Source organism: Pyrus communis, chromosome 11 (genome assembly GCF_041283825.1).
Source record: "Pyrus communis isolate YQ-2024b chromosome 11, ASM4128382v1, whole genome shotgun sequence".
In the NCBI taxonomy this organism is placed as follows: Eukaryota; Viridiplantae; Streptophyta; class Magnoliopsida; order Rosales; family Rosaceae; genus Pyrus; species Pyrus communis.
The window spans coordinates 1978799-2002542 of NC_142575.1; the positions used below are offsets into that span (position 1 = coordinate 1978799).

A 23744-nucleotide genomic window follows, 5' to 3' on the forward strand; every position below is an offset into this window, starting at 1 on the left:
GTTATCTAGTTTTACCCTGTTGAGGTGAAAAAATCTTATCGTTTTTGAATTAGCTCACAGTTATATGAAAAGAGGGGATGGTTGAACACAAAACCTCGGGTGCAAGGACAGAGCTACGAGTCTCTTTCACGCGTTAACTGCCATTTTCCGCCAATAAAACTGCTATTTTCCACGTCTTCTACCGTCTTAATGTTCTTCCTTCCTTTGACAACAGTTACATTTTGAGTTCAAAAATTGATCATAATCATATAGAAAACTAGATCTTTAAGAACATGCACGAAAACCCAATCGGCCAAAAATGATCAAAAATCGATCGTAAATAGATACATGCATGGAAGCCACATCAATACTTTACAATACAAGATCCACTGACAATGTACTAGAAGAAACAAGTGCGATATGAACAGCGCATAGACACATTACGAAGATTAACCCGAACCATGTCCACCAAACCGGCATAGATACAACTTAAAGACACTGGAGCAACACATAAGCTTCTCCCAATCGCAACAAATACTGAGTTCTACAGAGTGCAGAGATGCCTAACTGGCCTTACCTTCCCCAGTAGATCTAATATTACAAAAGGGCAAGTGCTAAGATACCGCTGCAGACTCTGAAGCCGTCTCATGGATGAAAACAAGCATCAATTTCGAAAATCAAACTTCACTGCATCACACTTAGATTTTACCAAGCTTCTCAGCTTTTACGACAGGGTTGGCTTTCGCAATAGCATCCTGTCCAGCAGTGAGATAATCGTACGAGCAGTCATGTTTGTCTGAATAACGATGTACTGCACAAAAGAGGTGGCCACACCGACAATTGAACCCTGTTAATCCAACCCGCTTGTTGCAAGTGTTGCAACGTTTCGGGTCCTCTGGCTTTGGCTCACCAGATGACCCTGAACCAAAGGAAAAGGATGGTTGCGAAGAGAGAGTTTTTGGCTCCATTGGATGGGGTTGAACATCCACAGAAGCAACATGCTCATTTGCGTTGATGCTTGATGTTCTGTTGACAATGCTTCCAAAGGATGATGCAGCAAGCTTTGCCTGCTCCTGTTTCAAGACCACATCCTTGTGACACTTGGAGCACATATTCATAGTAGCCGCACTTCCAAAAAACCCACAATTGTTTACGCACAAAATAGGACCTTCAGGGGCAGATTGACATCCAGTCTCCTCGTGCTCCATCTTTTCAACTTACCTGCAAAGAGAACACCTGAAACCCAAAGTTCAAATTCAACCTCAGATTTCTCACCACTAGCAATTACAATAACTTCACAAACTACCCAAAACCTGACCTTTGACTCTCAAATTTTGACTAATCATCCAAATAAATAATCCACACAAAAACCCCAAATTAATAATTTGCAGATTTCCCCTAAAAACACCGAATCAACAAAAACTGGGTAATCAACATAAAATCCCAAAATGCAAATTTGCAAAGAACCCCTTAGAAACCTAAATCAACAAAAACCCAAACTTGGTCAGCTATACAAGCACCTATGAAGCACGGATACTTCAGTTGCGCGTATCCTGTATCCGATACTTCATCGCATACAATATATATCATGGTAAAAGGATACGGATTTAACTTTATGGATACACGTATCCCACATTTGGGAAACAAGTATCCAGCTTTTAGATACCTTTACACTTTGAAATGAAAAATTAAGATGAGAAATTAATACGAAACAGAGCTTTAGTTGAAAGTTGATGAATACGACGTGCTTGCCTCTAATTGGAATAGTGAATTAACTATCACACTTCTTCTTTTGCAGATAAAGAGATTAAATTTCCAACTTTTTTTCTCTAACAAATCAAATGAACTTGAATTTGGATATTTAGAGTTAAAATATGATTTAAATATATATTTTTATTGTCGTATCATATACATATACATATACATACATCCCAAATTGCAAATTTGCAGAGAACCCCTGAAAACACTTAAAATCAATAAAAAAAACCTAACTTTGGTCAGCTATACAAGCACAATATACAAATCCATATACATACACAGAAACCCTACCCTGTTAAAAGAAAATCTCTTGAAATTGCACGTCTGAAACCGATTCCCGAGCTCAGAATCGCATCGAACACGGAGCCCCTGTTCACCTAAAAAAACCAAGAATTAAACATCAGAGTCGGCAATCGAATACGAAGGGTCGAAAAAACTGAAACCAAATACACAAATCAAGCAGTAATTGAAATTAGGGGATTTTCAAAACCCTAACCCTAGCAGATTTTGGATCGCCCGAGGGGAGAGAAATCGAGGGCCAGCAAGAAAGAGAGAGTCGCGTTTCACTATTTTCCTGTGCGACGCTCTCGTGCATTTTAATAACGACCATTTCTATTATGATGTCAACGTGGCGGTTTTCTATTGGCGGGAGGTCTTACCTCAATCGGCACTAATTTCCTCTTTTGTCCCTTTTTGTCAGGGAACTAATATATTCTCCTTTATGGAAGGGGATTCTCTGCGGATATATTTTGTGGGCATCCTAGAAATTCTCACATTCTAATCGTTCACCGTATATAATATGGTTAGTTTTCGTCAAATAGTATTTGTGTTTAATTTTAAATTAAATAATTTTTGATCGTACGATACACGATGAATGATTAAGATATCCGAATTCCTAGGATCCCTACAAAGTGGGTCCGGATGGAATCCAATTCCCTCCTTTATCAGCACACCCAGTGACAAACAAATCGATGCTGAAGGCATAAACACAATACCACGTACAAGGGAATATTTTTACTCACCATCTTATTTATTACTATCACATGAGTTTAAATTTTAAGATTTGTGGAGTGAACAACCTAAATTTCAAATTTTAAACTCATCAAACGGTGATAGATAGGATAATGAACATTACCATCACTTGAAGGTATACAACACCCATGGGTGCAAGATGGTCCGCATTCGGACTTGTTCCACACAAACAGGTGAACCGGTTGCTTAACCCCAAAATTTCTCCGTGGAGGGAGTGACTTCCACATCGGGTAAAAAATTTACTAATACTAAAACGAACACACACTATCACATACAACAATGATATACGAGGAGAGAGTTGAACACAAAACCTCGGATACAAGGACCAAGCTACAAGTCCTTTTCCCGCGTTAACTGCCAGTAAAACTGAAATTTTCCGCGTCTTTTACCGGCCAAGTGTTATTTCCCTTGACAACAGTTACAGTCTGAGTTCAAAAATTGATCATAACAGTATAGAGAACTAAATCTTTAAGAACACGCATGAAAACCCGATCGACCAAAGAGGAAGAGTAAATAGAATTATGCATGGAAACCACATCGATACTTTACAATACAAGATCCACTGACAATGTACTAGAAGAAACAAATGCGATATAAACAGCGCCGAGACACATTACGAAGATCAACCCGAACCATGTCCACCAAACCAGCATAGACTACAACTTAAAGACACTGGAGCAACACATAAAGTTCTTCCAATCACAACAAATAGAGAGTTCCTCAGAGTGCAGAGATGCCTAAACCGCCTTGCCTCAATAGATGTAACATTATAACGGGGCAAGCGCCAAGATACCGCTGCAGACTCTGAAGCCATCCCGTGGATGAAAACAAGCATCAATTTTGAAAATGAAACTTCAATGCACCAGGCTTAGATTTTATCAAGTTTCTCAGCTTTTACGACAGGGTTGGCTTTCGCAATAGCATCCCGTCCAGCAGTGCGATAATCGTACGCACAGTCATGTTTGTCTGAATAACGATGTACTGCACAAAAGAGGTGACCACACCGACAATTAAACCCTGTTAATCCAACCCGCTTGTTGCAACTGCTGCATCGTTTCGGGCCCTCTGGCTTTGGCTCACCAGATGACCCTGAACCAAAGGAAAATGATGGTTGTGAACTGATAGTTTTTGGCGCCACTGTCTGAGATTGAATATCCACAGGAGGAGCAGCAACAACGAGCTCATTTGCATTGATGCTTGATGTTCCGTTGACAATGCTTCCAAAGGATGATGCAGCAAGCTTTGCCTGCTCCTGTTTCAACATCATATCCTTGTGGCACTTGGAACACATATTCATAGTAGCCGCACTTCCAAAAAACCCACAATTGTTTACGCACAATATAGGACCTTCAGGGGCAGCTTGACATCCAGTCTCCTCGTGCTCCATCTACTCAGTTTAGCTGCAAAGAGAACACCTGAAAACCAACAATTTAATGGGGGACAGCTCAGTAAAAGCGGAAATTCACAAGCCCCCTATACATGCAACAAAAGAACAAACAAATGCAACAACTTACCAAACACCATTTATAATTAAAATAATGCTCGCAGTATAATTTAATGCTGGTTGTCTATAAGCAATGTAAATACTAAATTCTTGTTGGAAGGGCACAACTTGTTAAGACTGTATACGATTCCATGTTACATAATATCAAGGAATGTGAAGTCAGGGTATTGCATTATCTTTATAATTTCCACACAACTAATCTTTGAGCAGAAACCTTTTAGATTTCAATCCGGAAAACCCATAGAACATCATTAACAACATCCAAAGATGTTAAACCAGTAAAAATTCTTTTTGAATTTGTATCACAAGGACATATGTTTGCAAATTCAATAAGATAAAAGAAAACAGAAAACCTGCTAAAAGTCAGAAGTAAAATCTTTATTAAAATACCCTAATGCACATTCGTCGTGACAACAAGTATTAGTAGTCAAGCCACACAAACACCTATCAACGAACTGAGAGCAAATATATACAAAAGAATAAATTCAAATACAAAATAAAAATGAAATCTAATTATGATAGACCTCTTCATTTGTGCCAAAGTTCAAATTCAACCCCAACTAGCAATTACAATAACTTCACAAACTATCCAATACCTGACCTGACTCTCAAATTTGAACTAAATAATCATTCAAATAATAAGGCACATAAAAACCCAAAATTGCAAATTTGCAGATAACCCCTAAAAACATCTGGAATCAACAAAACTGGGTAATCAACACAAAAATCCCAAATCCCAAATTTGCAGAGAACCCCTCAAAAACACCTAAAATCAACAAAAAACCCGAACTTGGTCAGCTAAACAAGCACATGTATAAATATACATACACATACACAGAAATCCTACCCTGTTAAAAGAAAAACTCTTGAAATTGAACCTCTGAAACCGATTTCCCGAGCTCAGAATCGCATCGAACACGAAGCCCCTGTTCATCCAAAAAACCAAGAATTAAAATCAGAGCCAGCAATCGAATACAAAGATCAAAGAAAGCCCTCGATCAAAAGCAGAAAACTTGAAACCGAATTCAAAGAAATCAACAGTGATTGAAATTAGGGGATATTCAAAACCCTAACCCAGCAGATTTTGGATCGCCCGAGGACAGAGAAAGCGAGAGCCAGCCAGAGAGAGAGAGAGAGAGGAGAGAGAGAGAGAGTCGTGTTTCTCTGTTTTTCGTTTTCCTGCTCGACCCTCTAGCGCAATTTAATAACGACTATGTCTACCATGAGTCCGACGTGGCGGGATCCTATTGGCTCTTGTGAATTTCCCTTTTTGTCCCTTTTCTCAGGTGTAGTAATAAGGGTTTTCGAAAAGGTTGGGAAATATGCTGGTGAGGTTAGGTGTAGTGGCCGGTTAACCACATTCGTAATGTTGAGATCTTTTTCTTTTCCAAGTAAAAACCATTGTTTAGTGTGACAGAAATACGATTCAGTACATAAATATAATTAAATAATTTGTTAGATAATTAAAAAAACTTAACTGATTATATTATAACACTCATTGTACCAGATCGTTTCTGGCACATTGAAAAAAAAATTTGATTGAATACCAAACCCGTTTTGGATTTGATAACATGAGTTTGTCTAGAGTAAGAATTACAACGAATAAATATACTGGTAATTTACAAATTTATACTTTATTATTAGAATGTAAGCACGTCTTTTTGATCATCGAAGAGTGTGTATTTGTCATCTTATCAATTATAAATCACAAATTCATGAACATAATCACGAGTTTAATAAAAACTATGAAAAAATATATATTAGAGACTTTTAGGTAATAATATTGTTTTGATGAATTTTTTATACTAGTATTATATTTTAAACTGACCTACATTGTGAAACAAACATTCGAGCTTGGATGCATAATAACGGGAAGTAAATGTGCTAGAGGCAATGTGGTTACACTCACATCGATCTGTTGTTGTAATGACCAATTTAGTTTTAATAGATTTATTATGAGTAAGTTGTAGGAATGGGTTTTCAATTTTTATTAAATTGGAGCAATGATCCATCAATTAAAAATCAATTATCATGGATCCCTCAACTCATCAAAATGTGTAGCTATGTTTATTTTCGTCAACTTCGTCAAAATTTTGTCAAAATAAGTTATGTTGGAATGATCATTGCTACAATTGAGGTCCCTCAACTCATCAAAACGCGTAACTATGGTCATTTTCGTTAACTTCATCAGAATTTTGTCAAAATAAGTTATGTTGGAATGACCATTGCTACAGTTGGGTTAAAGTTGAAGTATCATTGCTCCAATTGAGTTAAAGTTGAGGGACCAATGATAACAGATTTTTAGTTGAGGGGCCATAGCTACACGTTTTAATGAGTTAATGGATCAATGGTAATTGATTTTTAGTTGAGGAATCATTGCTCCAATTGAATTAAACTTAAGGGACCATTGTTATAATTTACACATTTATTATTTCTATGAGAAAACTTAACAACTCTTAAGTAATTTTGATGATAGATTAAAAATTAAACAAAACATAGTTGAATAATTGTACATAGCTTTCAGGAGTAGCGTTAAGTAAACCAAAATTTTAAATTATATAATGTGTCACCAATAGAAAATAAACATGTAATCAACACTTAAGTAATAATTAAATTATCAACAACACGTCATATGATTTACAAAAGTTAGTATAAGTAATTAGTCTTCCTAACATTATCTGAGCTTTTATAGTTTAACTTCCATTTGATTACTTATCTTTTAATCTCAATCAAACTATGAATGGCATATGATTGGTGACACCTCAACCATATGATGATGAAATATATCGATGGAACCTCAAAATGCAAGCAAACATTGCCTTTACAAATTTTGAATATAAAAGGTTTGCTAAACAGTCACAAATTAGTTCTAATTTCCCCCCTTTGCTTTTGCCTCATATCTTCTCTCCTTTTTATACTTTGATCCCTCATTTATGTTTGATTTAAAGCATGTCTTTGAGTATTTTCAGCCATTACCTTTTCTTTTCTTCCTTTTTTCAGGTCTTGTCTAGCTAATCTTTAAGAGTAGTACACCTGGTTTCAGCATGAATCCTTTTCACTGGACTTTTATGCTACTCTCTTGCGCTCCGATTCTTCGAAGGCGGACATGGAACTAAGAACGATGCGCTGTGGTCTCAAAAATGGAAGATCATCGGCGATAGAGCAAAATCGGGGAGGAGATTTGGAGCTGGTTTCTTGTTCTTCACAAATTTGAGAAAAAGATGGTCAGAAAATTCTACAGAAGTTATTTTCGTTTCTTCCTTACTATGTTCCTTCTTGCAGATGACTTTGTTAGCAAATAAAAATAATATTACACGAAAGGTTCATGGGTGGAAAAGGTAACAATTTGCCATGCATATGTTCGTCTTTTAGAAAATTTCTGCACCCTGCATTGAATCCAGGAAATATGTGTCTTCTTCCAGTTTAGATAGACCTAAAAATAAGATTTAGAGAAACATTTTTTTTCAGGTCCAGCTATTGCTAGCTGTCAAATATCTCCATCCGAACGACGTCTCAAAGGAATTCGGAGCTAATGAAAAACATGGCGCAAAACTGAGAGCAATGACGGTCTAAGATTTAGGACAGCTGACACCACTTAGTAGGATAAGGGTTGGTTTTGTTATTGTTGTATTACCTTTCCTTCTAATAGCTCTTATCTGACACAATACTATAAAAAGGTTTTTTTTTTTTTTTTTTTAATTTTTTTTTTTAATTTTTTTAATTTTTACTAGCAACACTGCTCAACATCAAGGCCCTTGCTCCTTTATGCTTGCACATTGCATTCCTTGGTTAAAATCATTTGGATCATGTCATTAACTTAGCTGCAATCTTTTAATTAGAAAAATGTCATCCTTCTTTTGAATTTAAGGAACAGAACAGAGAAGAATTCATCTGACAAGATCGTTTGTTGAAGCAATCGAAACACATGCCTTATTGAAGAAACCAAAAATAAATTTGGCCCAAAAATAAGTTTTGAGTTTTAACTTATATTTGCCCCAAGGATTGGAGCAATTTGAGATAAGTTTAGAACCTAAAATTTGAGTTTTACTCCAAGCATTGGAGTAGGTCTTAGGACAAAACATTATTAGGACACATGCTAAGTCAAGCATGGCCAACCTTCCATCTTAATCCTCTTTACGCAAAGTCCAACTTGTTTTATTAGGCAAATAAGTGGACTTGCCCAAGATTAAACTGTAAGAACCTGATGAACTGTGAAAAAAATCTGATCGAATTCGCTAGTTATATCTCGTCGAAATCTATTTACATTTCCTGACTACATATGTCTCAGATATCGTAAACCTTCGCTCTAATCGACCTTCCTACGAATGAAAATCTGGTTTTGTAACAGCTTTGTTGCAGAATAAGAAGATCATCTTCAATCTCCAAGGCAAAAAAGAAAAACGAGATCTTCATGATCCGAACCTCAGGAAATTAGTTTTCTATTTTGTAAAACTTCACATCATCATTCGATCGCCACCTACACTTCTTCCCTCGTTATTTCTTTATCATATTTTGAATTGTCTATAAAAAAAAGAACAATTACTTTTTTTTCTTGCACACGACACATGTTTCTCGCAAAATTTATCGTTGTGTTATTGATATATGTATCCACATTAACGACTATATATACAATTCGTGCTGCATAAAGTTTATAGTAAAGTAATATTGCTCGTTTATATATGGCACTAATTAAAATGGTGGTATAGCAAAATGAAGCAAACAGACACTAAAAAGAAAGATATAAATAATCGGCCAAGAATAATATGCGTAAGTAGCGTTATAGCTTCATTTATTGGGGAATATAGTACACGCACACGCCCTAATTAAAGATGATCAAGTACTTCTCTCATTTTTTTATCACTTGATTAATAATTTAGTGCAAGTAAATGGCCAAGAAGGACAAGAGTGTAGCTCCAACTAGAGATCCAACCGCGTTCATGTTGCTTCCGTTAGGTGCTGGGGTAGAAGCTTCAGGGCCAGCTGCAGCGGTGGGGGTGGCAGCGGTGGTGGCTGCGGCAGGGGTGGCTGCAGCGGTGGTGGCTGCGGCGCCCTTTACAGGTGCAGCGGCCATTGCTGCGCTGATGCAGACAGCAACTACGAGGACAACCAAGGCAATGTTCTTCATGGCCATTTTGTGGGTGGCGTGCAGTCGGTCGAGGGATCGAAAACACGCCTTGTAATCGGAATGTTAAGAATTTAGAGAGGTATGTATTGATCGACCTCGTAGTAGTTTGTAGCTGTACTGAGGAAATTAGGGAGGGACTTGGGGTTATATATAGCTTTGGAGTTCTAACTATGGAGGAGCATTTGGTTATTTTTGGGATAAATCTGTTGGGTTTTTGTTTGAGGTGGGGATGGGTTCTTATGTACGTGTATGGTTTGCATGAACTACGGCGTCTAGAATGGTATAACAAACTAACATAAGCAAGCGACTTGTATAGATGGCATATAGAGCGTTCACCCTGCTATCCCAATATGGTTTGTATCTAATAAAAGCTAACAAATTAAACTAAGGCTGGTTTTATTGATAGGAATGCTATTGAGCTCGTTTAGAAGTATTTTTGAAATGACTGAAAACGTTTTCAGAAAAATGTTCTTGAGTTCCAAAAAACATTTAATGTGTTTCCTGCCAGATGCACCATTTATGTGCTTCCCTTCCATTTTACTAAAGATTGATTTAAAAAATATTTTCACAAAAAACGTTTTCAGCTATTTTAAAAGCACTTCCAAACAAGCCATTGACACTCAAAAAGATGATTTTGCACTTCTCATGAGTAAATTTTTTCTTTCTAAATATAAAAAGTTTAAAAAAATGCATAATAATTTTTTTAAAGTTCCAATAATAACACCCTTATTGATTTCTCATAATTTGTTAAACACAACCTACATATTGAAAACAAATGCACATTTACTTTTTTGTTTAGGAATTGTATTAGGACACTCAATAGACATACCCACTACTCTCACCCGCACCCTCTCTACGTAACACCGTTTTCTAGTAGGAGACAACTGAAATTTTGAATTGCCAGCAACAATACTTCACTTCAACATTGAAATATTTCAACCATTACGGGGTAACCCAGTGTTTGGGAATGAATTATAGGTCCGTAGTCTACGTGGCACGTTGGGGTTTGATTTTGAGTACTTATGAATCACACAATCATAGTTAGAAAGAGGTTAAATGTCTCTGCGAGTCTTCACAGTCTGCAGATGGATATATTGCCGTGCCAAAACCACCAACTAATCCTTATTTAAGAAAAATATTGCAATATTTCAACAATCAATGACTACATATACCTTGTATTTTCAATTAGGAACTACTGAAATAAGTTCAACTATTCCGTTGCTTGTGAAGAAACTATAGATATAAAGCTCTGCCAAAATTTTCACGTGACTTTACTTTGTACTTTCAATAAGGGACGTAAAGAAGTCCGAATATTTGGTTGCGTTATGGTTGAAACAATAGACATATTATGTTACATCTCTACCGAAATATCTTCACGTTTCTCTTCATTGTTTGCCTACCGAAAACTGGCTCGTGATTCTTCTAGTCATGCCTCAAATGGAAGAGAGATTTTTCGATGTGACTTGAATACGAAATAGTACATCACGTGTCATTATACAAATAGTGGAATATGCGTGTTAAAAAGTTAATAACTTAAAAATTAAAACTTCCCACCACTTATATAAAAACATGTGATGTATCATCCGTATTCTGATCATAATAAAAAATTTCTCCATACAAAGAGTAGGTTTACTTGTTCATTATGAAGCCATGTCCCGTGGTTAATTTAGGGTTTCACCAATAGTATGACGTTGTTTACTTGTTCATCGGTGTGCGTGATTATATATGTATTTTTAACTTCCAAAACAGCAGGACCAAGCAGCCTATAATATTTTATAACGTGGTCCAACATTTTTTTGAGAAAATAGTTGAACCACGCGATTGGTCCAATAAACCAATCCAAGCCCAAGACTACGAGATTTGATCCATGGTCCAAATCCCATTCAAAGAAATCAAGGTTTGTGGTCCACAAAATAGAAATGTTTTGGTGGGATGAGGATCCTCTTTGTGAAGATCTTAGGTATCAATTAATCTTAACTATTTGTCGTACATTGTGCGGTCAACCTTTTGTTAGGAACTATTTATGTTTAATTTTAAATAAAAAAATTTAAATGATTTTTAGCTGCAGAATGACTGATAAATGGATACGATAAACGCAACTAGTTGACCAAATCCTCACCGGATAGTATCCTGTTCCGTTTTGGTGGTCCGGAGAAATCTCACGCGTGGAAAAAACTAAAATGATAAGGATCAAGATTCAGACGTGATGAGAAAAAATGATATCCAATTCGAGGAAATAATGGTCTACGGTCCACGGAAGGAAAAAGTCTATGATTCTTCTAAAGATATTTGGAGATCAGCATAAGGGAAACTCAAATAGCTAGGCAAGAAATAAAGCCAATAAACCCCGAAAAGGCATGAGTATTCCAAGAAGAGTTGATTGTCGAACATCACACTACAAAATTGGAGCAGTCGAGGAAGGAAGGCTGTTCAAATGGACAAACTTGAGGGACAATAAGTTGCCGATCGACCTAGGGCTATGAAGCTTGAAGGAAAAAAGAGGGTCTCTCCCGTGAAAAAAAAAAAAAAAACACTTCATATTTCTTGTACGTTGGAAATAAAGTATAGAGAAAAAGAAATAGATGACGAAACAAATTAATTGGTAAATCATGAAGAATAAATTTGAATAATACTGTAGTTTCATTTACTGGGGAATATATTACACGTGCACACCCTAATTCAAAGATGAAGCATTTCTCTCAATTTTTTTTTTTTCACTATCATCAATAATTTAGTGCAAGTAAAGGGCCAAGAAGGACAAGACTGAAGCTCCGACCAGAGATCCAACGGCGTTCATGTTGCTTCCATTAGGTGCTGGAACAGAAGCATCGGAGATGGGAGCTGCGGAGGGGGTGGCAGCTGGGGTGGCGGCTGCAGCCTTTAGAGGTGCAGCAGCCATAGCTGCGGACATGCAGACAGCAACCACGAGGACAACCAAGGCAATGTTCTTCATGGTCATTTTGCGGGTGGCGTGTGGTCGGTCGATGGATCGAAAACAAGCCTTGCAATTGGAATGTTAGGAGGCTTGTAGAAGTCGGTAGCTGTCCTGAGGAAGATAGGAGGGCAGACGGAGATATATATAGCTTTCTACGGAGGAGGGTTTTGTTATTTTTGGGATGAAATCTGTTGGATTTTGTGTGAGGTTTGGAAGGGTTAGTACGTACGTGTATGGTTTTTGCATGAACAACGCCTATATGCATGGGTATAACAAACTAACAAATTAAGTAATAAGTGTCAAGATTAGAGGAGGATTTACTAACAATATTCATACCCATTTTTGTATCATTGTATGTGATGGTAGTACGAGAGAAAATCAGGTAAGGTGGTTTGAACACATGAATTAAAGATTCACAGATGCTCTGGTTAGAAGATGCAACTATAAGATGGAGGGTCAACGCAAAATGGGTAGATGAAGACCTAAAAAGACTTGGAAATTAACCTTAAGAAAAGATATGAAATACTTGGAGCTAACAGAAAACATGGTGCAAAATTGATCCAGTGGTGTCCTAGGATTCATAGAGCCGACCTCACTTAGTGTTGTGTTGCTGGATGTGAGGGTAATAGCATGCATAATTACATGTTGAAAATGCTAAAGAGATCACATTCTTGTGCTAAAATTAGGTAGCTATCCGATGTGGCAAGTGTAAAAACTTAATTCCGTCACCAATAAACCTATAAAAGGATCACATTCAAATTGGATCGGCCTAATGTAAATCATTTATCATCAAATTATCGAACTCATGGCATTTTTAGATCATCAACCTTATTTGATCAAATTTACACCTAATAAGCATCAAATCCGTATAAGTTAATGTTGGATTATCTTAACACCTAAACAAATTAAATTCCTTAATAGTACGTGCTTAATTTTCTTGAAATGTTTGTATAGTCTTATATAACTATAAGTAATTTTTGAAGAAAAACTTGGATAAGAGTATTCAACCACGCTAGCCGTAGAACATTTTTATAAAAAACGTTAAGACTCTTTTGCAAGACTAGCGTGTGTAAAAAATTGTGTGAAAAAGGTGGTGACAATTTACTCCCAACAAAATATGAATGCAAATACTAAGTTTTTTTTTTTTTTTTTTTTTTTTTTTAAGGGGACCACTTGGTGGATTCGTTGTAGCAGTTCATCATTTCGGGGGCCAGGAAGACTCATTGAGGTACTTTATCCTTCCCCTGAGCACCTATTATGAAATTCACCAACGTCAAAAATCAAACTCAAAACATACGTCTGAAATACGAACTTAAAATTCATCCTCAACCTGCCACCCCATGGTGGTTGAATGTAAATACAAAGTTGACTGTAGAGTAAAATAATATAGGATTTAAATAAAATTTCCCATCAAGAAATCTTTGAAGTGAAAGCAAGTCGACATATTTCCTTCTTTCTTTTCTTTTCTTTGGTAAAGCATCATTTTTAAACTTTCTTTACTCAACGGTCTAGATATCGCCACCCTATTCAACAAGGACAACCACCAACCAATAGAGCCGTTATGGGGACCATAGAAAAGAAGCAAAAGGCTGACATGTCACCTCATTAAACAAAAATTGAAGATTTTTAAGTTTATTTACAAAAATTAAAATTAAAAGGGTCTATAAATACATGTCTATCCAGGTTTTCAACTCAACAGAAACACAATCTCTCCCTCCCTCTCTCTCTCTCTCTCTCTCTCTCACAGCTAACTCAATCCATTATCTGTTGTTCCTCTCTAGAAATGGCGCAAGTTAGCATCTGCAAAGCTGTGTTCTTGATGGTAATCGCCATTGTGCTTGTCTCAGTTAGGGCTCAGGATGGCGCACCGGCACCATCACCGGCATTGGACGCTGGAGCCGGAGTTCCAGTGACAATTTCCGGCGCTTTTGTTTACTCTTCGGTGCTCCTCTCTCTCTTTGCGCTGTTGAGGCATTAGGGAGATTCAAGACCGAGACCGCTATTTAAACATTGTGGTATTTTTTTGTGTTCTTTTGGAGATGGATTTCACCATTTGTTGTGGATGTTATATTGCTTCATCATAATATATATACAGTAGTGGTCTGAATCTGCTATTTTTGGCCTTCAATACTGCATTTCTAGCGCCAGCGGCCGCAGTCTAGCGACCATGGCCATCTCTTGGCCCCGATCTGGCAACATTCTATCAAGTATTTGAAGTTTAGAAGCTAACTTAGACGCAATGCCTACTTTAGAAGCTAACCGGGACGAGAACTGTTCAGAAGAATTACATTTAACATTCCTACTCACATGAGTTCAATACCTCCGGGCAAATAAGAACCAAACTTGCAGCCAGCGTCCACTTGAGAATGTTAAAATCAACCATCCTATAGTATTCATATATCTAACAATGGCAATGGTGTTGTGTAGGGGATTCTTTCTTGAATTTCCCATAGTGTCTACACCAATAGCAATTCTAACTTCTTGTTGGTCTCAAATATTTCGGATTTTTTAGATACTGTATACTGGAATCTCCGGCACAACCTTTACTTTGTTGTTTGACCTCAACCAAGAATCAGTACAAATATTTCGGAATTTGCTGATCCTCTTAACTCGTCATCCAGCAATATATAACTAATCCTCGAGGTTGGTTGTCGAAAAACAACAACCAACAGCCATATCTTGACGAATGATTTCTAACTAACCGATAACTTGGCTCAGTATTTCTAGAGTTTGAAGTTCACGTTGGGCTTAAGTTCGACTTGTTACTGGCGGGAGGTGCACAGTGCGTCCATAGTACAGAGTGCTGGAAGCTAAACCTTAGACATTATAGAGGGTAGGAAGTTGGGTTCTATAAAGATGCGGGTTCTATAAAGATGCACACTCACAATTTCTGAGAAGTAGCTCAACTGTAATCCAGATGATACTCAAACAATTCAACTGATTGAACACAACAAATGCTTAAAAAAAAAACCAAACTGTTCAGATAATTCATAACGAAAGTGATCCATGTTGGTGAGGGGCCGTTTAATAACCATTTCACTTTCAGCTTTCAGTTACCAAACAAGATTTCAATTTTCAAAAAAGTGAAACAAAAACTGAAAATTGAAAATGAAATGGTTATCATGTGGCCTCTAAAGATTACAACACACAATTCACACTGAACATAAAGGAGATAAAAGCAGATCCATCTCTATGTTCTCGACAATATGAAACATCTCGAATGTAAATTCTCAAAGTTATCAGATTCATACAACTTATGCCAAGAATTACAATTTCGCTATGCCATTCCCAATTAATGGCATTATTGATTTACTAATTCAAAATGAAGAATTATAGAATTCAACAGAGAGATTATATCACTACAACAACAAAATTCGAAACTCTAACGCCTCAAATTTCCAAAAATTCATCTCTTTTCCTCAGCACCAATGCCCATTCCCTCACCTAAAGATTAATCCTTTTGGATCAATCATCCAATTATCCAACTATCCAAGTGTAACCCATTTCTCCAATCACCTAATATATACTAACAAAATCGAAATATAATCGAAAAAGATACAAAATTTAACTCATACCCATCAATCTACTCGCTCTTAGCATCTTTACCATCTTTAGCAGCTTCACCTTCACCGGCACCGGCACCTGCCTCCTCCAGCTTCTTCTTATTCTTCTCTATGGCCGCAGCAACTTCACCCGGCATGTACTTCTCGTCATGCTTGGCCAAAACCTCCGTGGCGGCAAAGTAGCACTCGCCGCTCCTCGCCTTTTCCGATATGCTTTTCGTCGAAATTTCCCTCCGAATCTCCTCCGTGAAAGGCTTCACAAATCCCTCCACCACCACCGAGTGGCCCTCCCGGAACAAATCGGGCAATGATCCCTTGTACCGGACCAAGATATCGGTCATCAAATCGGTGACGACGAACTCCATCTCCGGCGAGGAAGACGGCTGGACGACGCTACCTTCAAGGACGAGGCCGCCGACCCGGAACTTGCTCTTGCTAGGGTTTGCGGAGTATTTCTCGATAGCGTCGGTTGGAGTGACGTAGAAGACGAGCTGGTCTTGGAAGCTGTTGAGGACGATGACAATGAATCCGGCGATGCAGCTGAAGGTCAGGGCGTAGGTCCAGAGGCGGCGGGTTTGGAGCTGGCGAGCCCGGGCGCCGATGTCGACGGGTTTGGGGCGGGTCGGGCCGCGGCGGGCGGTGGAGAGGAAGCGGAGAGTGAAGGGGAGGTGGGGATTTGATGGAGGGTGGAGATGGGGGGTGGAGAGGAGGGAGAAGATGGAAGGTGGAGATTTGAATACGGGGTGGTGGTGGATCGGGGTTGTGGTGCGGAGGAGGTGGGATTTGAGGCGGAGGGCGATGCGAGTGGCCATTTGGATTTGTGGGGGAATTTTCTCGTGAAAGTGATGGAAAAATGGGGTGGAAAAGTGAAAGGGGAACGTCTAGGGGTTTGGAGAGGTACAAGAAGCAGCCTCTCTACAGAAGCTCTCTGTTTTTGGTCAAAGGGACTTCGGAAGGATAGGAAGGGAATTTGGAAATTTTTTTTGTGGTTTTTTTTTTCTCAAAAATTTAGGGCATATTTGATAATGTATTACAAACGTTTTGATTTTAGGAGGTGATTTTTACACTTAGTTTTTAGCTTTTTATATACATTAAAAAAAACACATTGAAATGTGTATAGTATTAATATATAAAATGTAGAAAAATAAATCTATGTTGTTAGTAATATTTTTATAATATAAATTGTTGGATGACGATGGTTGTGGCGGATTATAAGTGATGGTAATATTGAATGAGGAGGGAGAAATGATGATTGTAGTTATGAATTCTTGTATAAAAAAACACATCAATTTTAATTAATTTAACTGCACACATCTGTATTAAAAAAAAAAAAAAATTCAAACTCGCTACAATCGTTATGAAAATTTCTTCTCTAATGTAGGGTATTGATTCTTCGCGTAAAGCCCTTTGCAATACTAGCCAAGCCACTAGCCCCTAAAATATAGGAATTAGCCCTTCTATTGAAGTACGGATTGGACGATGATATGTACAAGCCAAGGTTAGGTGACTAAGGGAGATTATATTTAGGGATGTGATATCTACATACCCAATTTTACTTCTCACACATTTTTTTAATTTTTGGCCGTCGAATTGGATAAATTGAAGAAGATCAACGAACAGAAATTAACAAGGGGTGTGAGAAATAATTTGGGGTGTATGGATAGCACACCCTATATTTACACACCTCAAATTATTTCTTTCACATTCTTTTAATTTTTTAATATTTTTCTATCATGGTATGTAAAAAATATTAAAAAAATTAAAATACGTAGGAATTTGAGATGTATGAATATAATCTCATTAAACTAAAAAAAGTAGATAAAGAAACTCAATTCCCTCTCTTCTCTTCCCTTCTCTCTCTCTCTCACTCCTCTCTCTATATAAACCATATCAGCTCCATCGTTTACTCTCAATTCAGTCGTAGTTCCGTCAAACTCTTTTGAACCCAAAAATCTTGGAGCTTTTTGGACTGGTGGGTCAAAAGTTTCTCCATGGATTCTCAGGTGTTGGTGGCTCTCGCGCTCTCACTCGTGGGTGGACTCAGTACTTCACTCGGTCAGTACATAAAGACCCGTGGTTGTTCATGCTCTGCTGAAATTTCAGCTGCCCATTTCAGCAATTTCACATTTGAATTACCCCATTTATTGAATTTTGTTGTTCTTGTTTATTTTATCTAGAATGGTTTCCTAAATTTGCTTCTGGGTTTTTCTTATTTTTGGGTTTTGGATTCAAATTTGTTTCCTTTGTTTGACTTTTTTTTTAAATAGAATCTTTTGATGGAAGTATGATTAATATTGATTACTTTGCTGGAGCTGGGGCTGGTTAAATTAGCTTCTTATAATTTCGATTACGGTTGAATTGACTCCATCAAGTTGCCGTGGAATTGAGGTTTAATGGTATTAACTTATGATACTAGAATTGATCGGATAGACAAAGATATCGAAATGCAGCTCAATTGACTTTGTTTTCGAAAAAGGTTCAATTTGACGTTTTTAGAGCAAATTGACTCTATCAAGTTATTGTGAAATTGAGTTCTAAGGCTGTTAACTTGTAATTGATGATGATGGAATTGCGAGGATTTGTTCCAATTGTTCTGTGTGCAAGTTTTTGGTATTGATCCTGGTGCCAAAAAAAGGATTTTCGCTCATGTTTCTTATGGAATTCCTTAATTTATCATGTTCACCTCAATGCTTAGTTGATCAGTTTATGATCTGGAGCCTAATTCTGAACATTGGAATGTGGAACAGGTGCGCTTTTTGTAATTGTCAATGAAACTCCTAATTTGAAGAAGCTCGGGCTTTTACAGGTGCTCCGATTTCATTTCCTCAAATGCCGACTTGTTTTTTCTGTCTGCTAATGTCATTTTCTTCCCTTCGGAAGATTGAATCATTGTGTTGACTTAATTGCTTACATCTTCTCCTCCCTTCCAGCCGATATGTATGTGTCGCCAATGTATTTTACTCTACGATAAATTTTACTCTTTACGTTTAACTTAGCAAATATGCATCTGACATTGATGACATTTTGTGATCCTATTGAATTGATGTGATATAGTCAGGATGTGCTTAGGGAACCAAGATCCATCTAAACCTCTGATGTTCTGTCTACAGGGTTTTGCCGCAGGTCTGATGCTAAGCATATCATTCCTAGATTTGGCTCACAACGCTATAAACTCAATTGGCTTTTTAAAAGCCAACCTATGGGTAAGTTATGTACTTCAATGTTCATCTGATTTAATAGTGGAGCCGGGAAGTTCCTAATGGGTAGGCAACTATTTATTTATTTGGCTGGAGCCAGTAAATATAGGTAAAATGTAGGTATATTTTCTACAACAGCTAGCTATACCTCATGGTAGCCACCCCCTGGCTCCGCCCTCAAATTCTGATTCACTTGGGTTTGAATACATCAGTTTTATGACATGTGTTGTCCCTGTTTCCTCTTAAGAATTGGATTAAAATTTATTGGCGGTGCAGTTTTTTGGAGGTGTCATATTCTTTGCTATCATTGCCAATTTTATCCCAGAACCAACTCTTGCTCCTATTTCAAAGGTATTGATTATCTCTTCTCCTAATTTAGCATGTTGTGGATACTTTTACATATGACTGGGAATTACACATCCACCCAGAATATTGAAGGTGTGTTTGACCGTAAGACAATATGCTTAACAACAGAAAAGTGGAGATGAAGGAGGCAAGGACACTTTGAAAAAGCATCGACGTCAAGTTTTATTCAGTGGGATAGTAACAGCAATAGGTATTACTACGTTATTGAGATGTTTAAATCACCTTCCACATCCAGACAGTTATTTGAATTAGAAAATGAAATTAATCTTTACTTATTTGTGGAATTGGAAATATTAGTTAATTTTCAAATGTTTGTAGTCTAAGTGTGCATGATATATTAAATTTGTAGTACTCAATTCTGTGATTAGCAAAGCCTATTTCATGTCTTTGCGTGCATACAAGAAGAATAAAACCCACCCCTCTGCCATTCCACCCACATGCCACCCTACCCAAGGCCTAAGGGTGTTCTACTCTACATCATTTGCATATTTTGAAAGTCTGTCATGGCTTGTAGCAATGCTTTTTAGTTTCTAGTTTCTAGAGATTTTTTTTCCTTCGGAGTAATAAAGTCTGTGCAAATACTTCAGTAATATGCTTAATTTGTATACTTTATCCCTTATGAAATGGAACATCCGGTCAATTGAATTGCAGGCATAAGTTTACACAATTTTCCGGAAGGAATGGCTGTGTTTCTTGGATCAATGAAGGTAACTCAAAACTTAAGTTTTCATAGTACTTGGACTTGGAGTATTTAGTTAATTCTAGTTTGAATTAGATAGATGAAGTCATGGTTATTTTATTTCGAGTTTTATGTTCTGTGTTTGATTTAACATAAACTTAATAATTATGTCTGAAAAAAAGTGTCTTCATCAATGATCAGAGTTTCTTTAATTCATGATGTGTAATATTAATGCTATTTTCATTTTAGTTATTTAAAAAAATGTTGTTGAAAACAGAATGCGAGGTGTCTATGACCTTTAAATTATTTTTTTATTACCAACCATTTGGTATTCTTCGTGACCTAAATGGCTAAATCAGATCTATTGTTTTCCAGTTGGTTAAACTTTCTTCTTTTCTTCCTTGTGATGCATTTTTAGCGTTATTACCAACAAGTGAATATGTTCCTGGACACTCAGCTGCTGCTAAAAAAATTCATGTTGTCTTGGAAATATGTTGCTTTCTTCTTGAAGCACAACTTCTGAAGTTGCGGTGTCTAGTTTGGAACTCTTTTCTAAATCTACTCTTGTTTGTGATCTAAGACAAGTTGAACTTGATTAGATGCTTACTGATCCTGCTTTCTACGTATCTTTTTTCATAGTGCGTATTACTTTTGATTGCATAGTCTTTTCATCTATGGGATTGGTGATTATGGATGCAGCAAGAATACTTTAGATATCTGTTTGCGGACTATAATTACAGCTGATGCTAATTGTTGCATACAATTCCTGCTTATTCCATAATTCATTGTAGGGCCTTCGTGTTGGTGTCAACTTGGCCTTGGCCATTGCCTTACACAACATCCCAGAGGTATATTCTCTATATCTTGTACCGTTTTGTGTTACCCTAACTGCTTGCACTCTGCCATGGATTGATTTAAAGTTTGGGTTTGGACTGTAGAACTATTATTTCATTGTGTATTATATGGTGACAACTTTTTCTATTCTAGGGCGTTGCTGTGGCACTTCCTGTGTACTTTGCAACTCAGAGGTGAGAATTTATGAAGCCATCGTCTAGTTCAGCACTTGAAGTACTTGTGATGTTTGGAAACAATGAAAATTTTCACTCATTTAAAAATAACTATTATCTTTAATAAGTTCGAAATTAAGTTTTTACTCAATTTCTATGAATAATAAAAAAACTTCTTTTGGTGCCCATTTCTAGACATGACTTCTACGCTTTGTTCATTTTCTTGTGCAAAGTAGTGATAAAATTATTGAATGGTGGGTTTTCTGCATGTCCCAGCAAATGGCAGGCATTCAAATTAGCAACGCTTTCTGGTTTCGCTGAGCCTTTGGGTGTCGTAATTGTAGGTATGCGAACTTTCAAAACAACCTTTAGATATCTTTCTTTTACCAGTCTTAAAGGGTAGGGTGGATGTAAAATAGGTGCTTGAGTCCTGAAATTCTTGAAGGCAACTTGTTAATGGGTGTCACTTTTGCTACAGCCTATCTATTTCCGAGCAGCTTGAGTCCTGAAATTCTTGAAGGCCTGCTGGGATCAGGTTTGCAAATCAATGGTTCTCATCGAAAGCAGATTACTTTGTATGAAAATTTGGTCACCATTTACTTTTGTTGTGACACAGTTGGTGGAGTGATGGCTTTTCTAACTCTGCATGAGATGCTGCCCTTGGCGTTTGATTATGCGGGGCAGAAGCAAGCAGTCAAGGCCGTGTTTTTGGGAATGGCCTTCATGTCTGCAAGGTAATACTGGCGTTATAAATATATAATGAAAAATATCTGAGTCTGTCGCTGTTACAAGTGCATATATAGTGTTGGGCCTCATCGAAAGAGGAGCTCTTCAAGAAGGATTTTTTTCAAAGTACATCGCTGTTTAATTTCAGTCAGATTCAATATCTAGAACAAGAAGTTTAGAGCCTGAGGATGTGATATTATAAGTTTTGCTTATATCAGATAACTTTCTCCTTGCCTGTTTTGCAGCCTATATTTTCTTGAGATCAGCCTGCCTCAGGAGATGAGCTTGTAGCTGCATTCTACAGGTCCTGCCCGATAGTATTGTCGTTGTTCAACTCTGTACTCCCATGATGGGCAACTGGCACTGAATACCTGTACTGTTTTTAGACCCGCGCGTTGATATCTCATATGGTTTCGGCACAAAGAAGGTTTTACTGTGACCGTCCCCGAAGATAGGAGTTCATACTCGGTATAAGAGAAATGTACTTGTCCATTAAAAGGATGTAAAATAGTGTATGGAACTTGATTTCTTCAATAAAGTCTACTCTTTCATTTACACGAGAATTTCAAGTGTCTAACAGGTTGCATTGGTTGGGTGTGCTTTGGAAGGTAATATAATGATACTCATGGCCTTTAATAGGAGAGATTGCCGTGACACCTGTTGTATACAACATTGTGTGTATAGCACACATCACGTGATTTTTACTGAAAAAGGCATGAAAAAGTCTGTGTGACCTATCTCTTTGTCCCACCTTGTTAGATGAATGCCACATGCGGCCGTCTATACACAAGTTTTTCTTCTAAAATCCTAAAAGAGATTATGGATCAAATTCTCATCCAAGCATGCCTTAAGGATGGGAATAAGATCCTCTCTGAATCCGATCCAAATCTGTTTGTTCAACCGAAAATCGAACGACTAGGAATTAATTAACTTTCTTTTTTGCTTTTTCCTATTCATCTCTCTCTCTCTCTCTCTCTCTCTCTCTCTCTCTCTCTCTCTCGGAGAACTTGGTTCTAGTTGTAGACAACCAGAGGTTGGAAGACGACGGTGTGGGCATGGTTTGTCGGCAATCGTGCCAACACCCATCGAAGAATGCAGAGAATTGAGGATCCGGAGATAATCCCGACCCTTAAAGATGGGATACATACATTTACTCCAACAACAGATTCCATGACCTGTGCCATGGATTTGATCAGGCATTATCTCTCCCCTCCTATTACCATCCCTTTTCATCATCTCCTCTCACTATTCTTTTTGTCTTACTCTCTATATAAAAAATTCAAAATAAGATGTAAACGTGGTGTAATCGCAACCGTTTAAATAAGAAATGATGAAAGATGAGAGAGATTAGAAGGGAAGATAATTCTACTCCTTATTATTTTGATGCTTTAGGCTTGGCATCAATCATAACATGTTGCAAACAAAGGAAAAGACATGTAATTAAAAAAAGGCATGAAAAAAGGAAAGGAGAGAGAAAAACAACAAATGAAAGTTAGCATAATTGATAGCTTTTGTATGCAACATGCTGTGACATGCAAACTGCAAAGCACAACACTTCCAAGTTTTACGAAAATTCTAGAATAGACTGGCCAATAACATAAATTAAGTGGAGTCTAGATTCTCTTCAGATTTTTGTATTTGTTGTATTTGAAGCTGATGGATTAAGTAATCCGGATTACTCATTTTAAATTTTATAGTCTTCATTAGCCTATTATATAGGTTTACCTCACGTTAACTAAGGGTCGAGATATCTTTCCCTTCAACAATCCGACCTAATCTTTGAACTCCAAACATAAAGATTCGAAAATAACCTCAAATTCAAAAATATATATTTTTGAATTTTTCTAAGGGTTGTTTTATTGACATCCCACAA

At 37.2% G+C, this 23744-nt stretch overlaps 4 protein-coding genes and 1 long non-coding RNA gene across 6 annotated transcripts; 2 read left to right on the forward strand and 3 right to left on the reverse strand.

The window, feature by feature from the left end:
• Positions 1-299: 299 nt before the first annotated feature.
• Positions 300-5403, reverse strand: LOC137742184 (zinc finger A20 and AN1 domain-containing stress-associated protein 8). Of its 2 annotated transcripts, none has more exons than XM_088679276.1 (3): positions 5348-5403; positions 5121-5199; positions 300-1215 (listed from the first exon to the last, which is right to left on the reverse strand). In XM_088679276.1, the coding sequence occupies exon 3, from the start codon at positions 1185-1187 to the stop codon at positions 678-680; it is 510 nt and encodes a 169-aa protein (XP_088535402.1). In that variant the 5' UTR covers positions 1188-1215; positions 5121-5199; positions 5348-5403; the 3' UTR covers positions 300-677. The 2 variants fall into 2 exon arrangements, with proteins under 2 accessions (XP_088535402.1, XP_068338073.2); XM_068481972.2 differs by lacking the exons at positions 5121-5199; positions 5348-5403 and adding exons at positions 2029-2114; positions 2234-2380.
• Positions 3264-5407, reverse strand: LOC137741780 (zinc finger A20 and AN1 domain-containing stress-associated protein 8). The gene is made up of 3 exons (XM_068481498.2): positions 5348-5407; positions 5121-5199; positions 3264-4184 (listed from the first exon to the last, which is right to left on the reverse strand). The coding sequence occupies exon 3, from the start codon at positions 4154-4156 to the stop codon at positions 3638-3640; it is 519 nt and encodes a 172-aa protein (XP_068337599.1). The 5' UTR covers positions 4157-4184; positions 5121-5199; positions 5348-5407; the 3' UTR covers positions 3264-3637.
• A 1745-nt stretch (positions 5408-7152) lies between these two features.
• LOC148692652 (uncharacterized) lies at positions 7153-7972 on the forward strand. Its single transcript, XR_015952886.1, has 2 exons — positions 7153-7611; positions 7742-7972. It is a non-coding gene; the product is annotated as an uncharacterized LOC148692652 (long non-coding RNA).
• A 7568-nt stretch (positions 7973-15540) lies between these two features.
• Positions 15541-16827, reverse strand: LOC137743581 (cytochrome c-type biogenesis protein CcmE homolog, mitochondrial). Its single transcript, XM_068483503.2, has one exon. It carries the CDS (start codon positions 16706-16708, stop codon positions 15917-15919), a length of 792 nt encoding a protein of 263 aa, XP_068339604.2. The 5' UTR covers positions 16709-16827; the 3' UTR covers positions 15541-15916.
• Positions 16828-17712: 885 nt separating this feature from the next.
• On the forward strand, positions 17713-22426 carry LOC137742144 (zinc transporter ZTP29). The gene is made up of 12 exons (XM_068481910.2): positions 17713-17951; positions 18644-18702; positions 19007-19099; positions 19370-19444; positions 19568-19649; positions 20111-20166; positions 20930-20986; positions 21126-21166; positions 21422-21489; positions 21624-21680; positions 21762-21879; positions 22117-22426. The coding sequence occupies exons 1-12, from the start codon at positions 17888-17890 to the stop codon at positions 22160-22162; spliced, it is 816 nt and encodes a 271-aa protein (XP_068338011.1). The 5' UTR covers positions 17713-17887; the 3' UTR covers positions 22163-22426.
• Positions 22427-23744: the final 1318 nt, after the last annotated feature.

Bases quoted from the DNA above. Each gene is read 5' to 3' on its own strand.
- LOC137742184 (XM_088679276.1), bottom strand. From the start codon at position 1,187: ATGGAGCACGAGGAGACTGGATGTCAATCTGCCCCTGAAGGTCCTATT.
- LOC137741780 (XM_068481498.2), bottom strand. From the start codon at position 4,156: ATGGAGCACGAGGAGACTGGATGTCAAGCTGCCCCTGAAGGTCCTATA.
- LOC137742144 (XM_068481910.2), top strand. From the start codon at position 17,888: ATGGATTCTCAGGTGTTGGTGGCTCTCGCGCTCTCACTCGTGGGTGGA. The intron at 18,703-19,006 runs GTGCTCCGATTT...TTCTGTCTACAG, and splicing joins AGAAGCTCGGGCTTTTACAG to GGTTTTGCCGCAGGTCTGAT. The intron at 21,880-22,116 runs GTAATACTGGCG...CCTGTTTTGCAG, and splicing joins ATGGCCTTCATGTCTGCAAG to CCTATATTTTCTTGAGATCA.
- LOC137743581 (XM_068483503.2), bottom strand. From the start codon at position 16,708: ATGGCCACTCGCATCGCCCTCCGCCTCAAATCCCACCTCCTCCGCACC.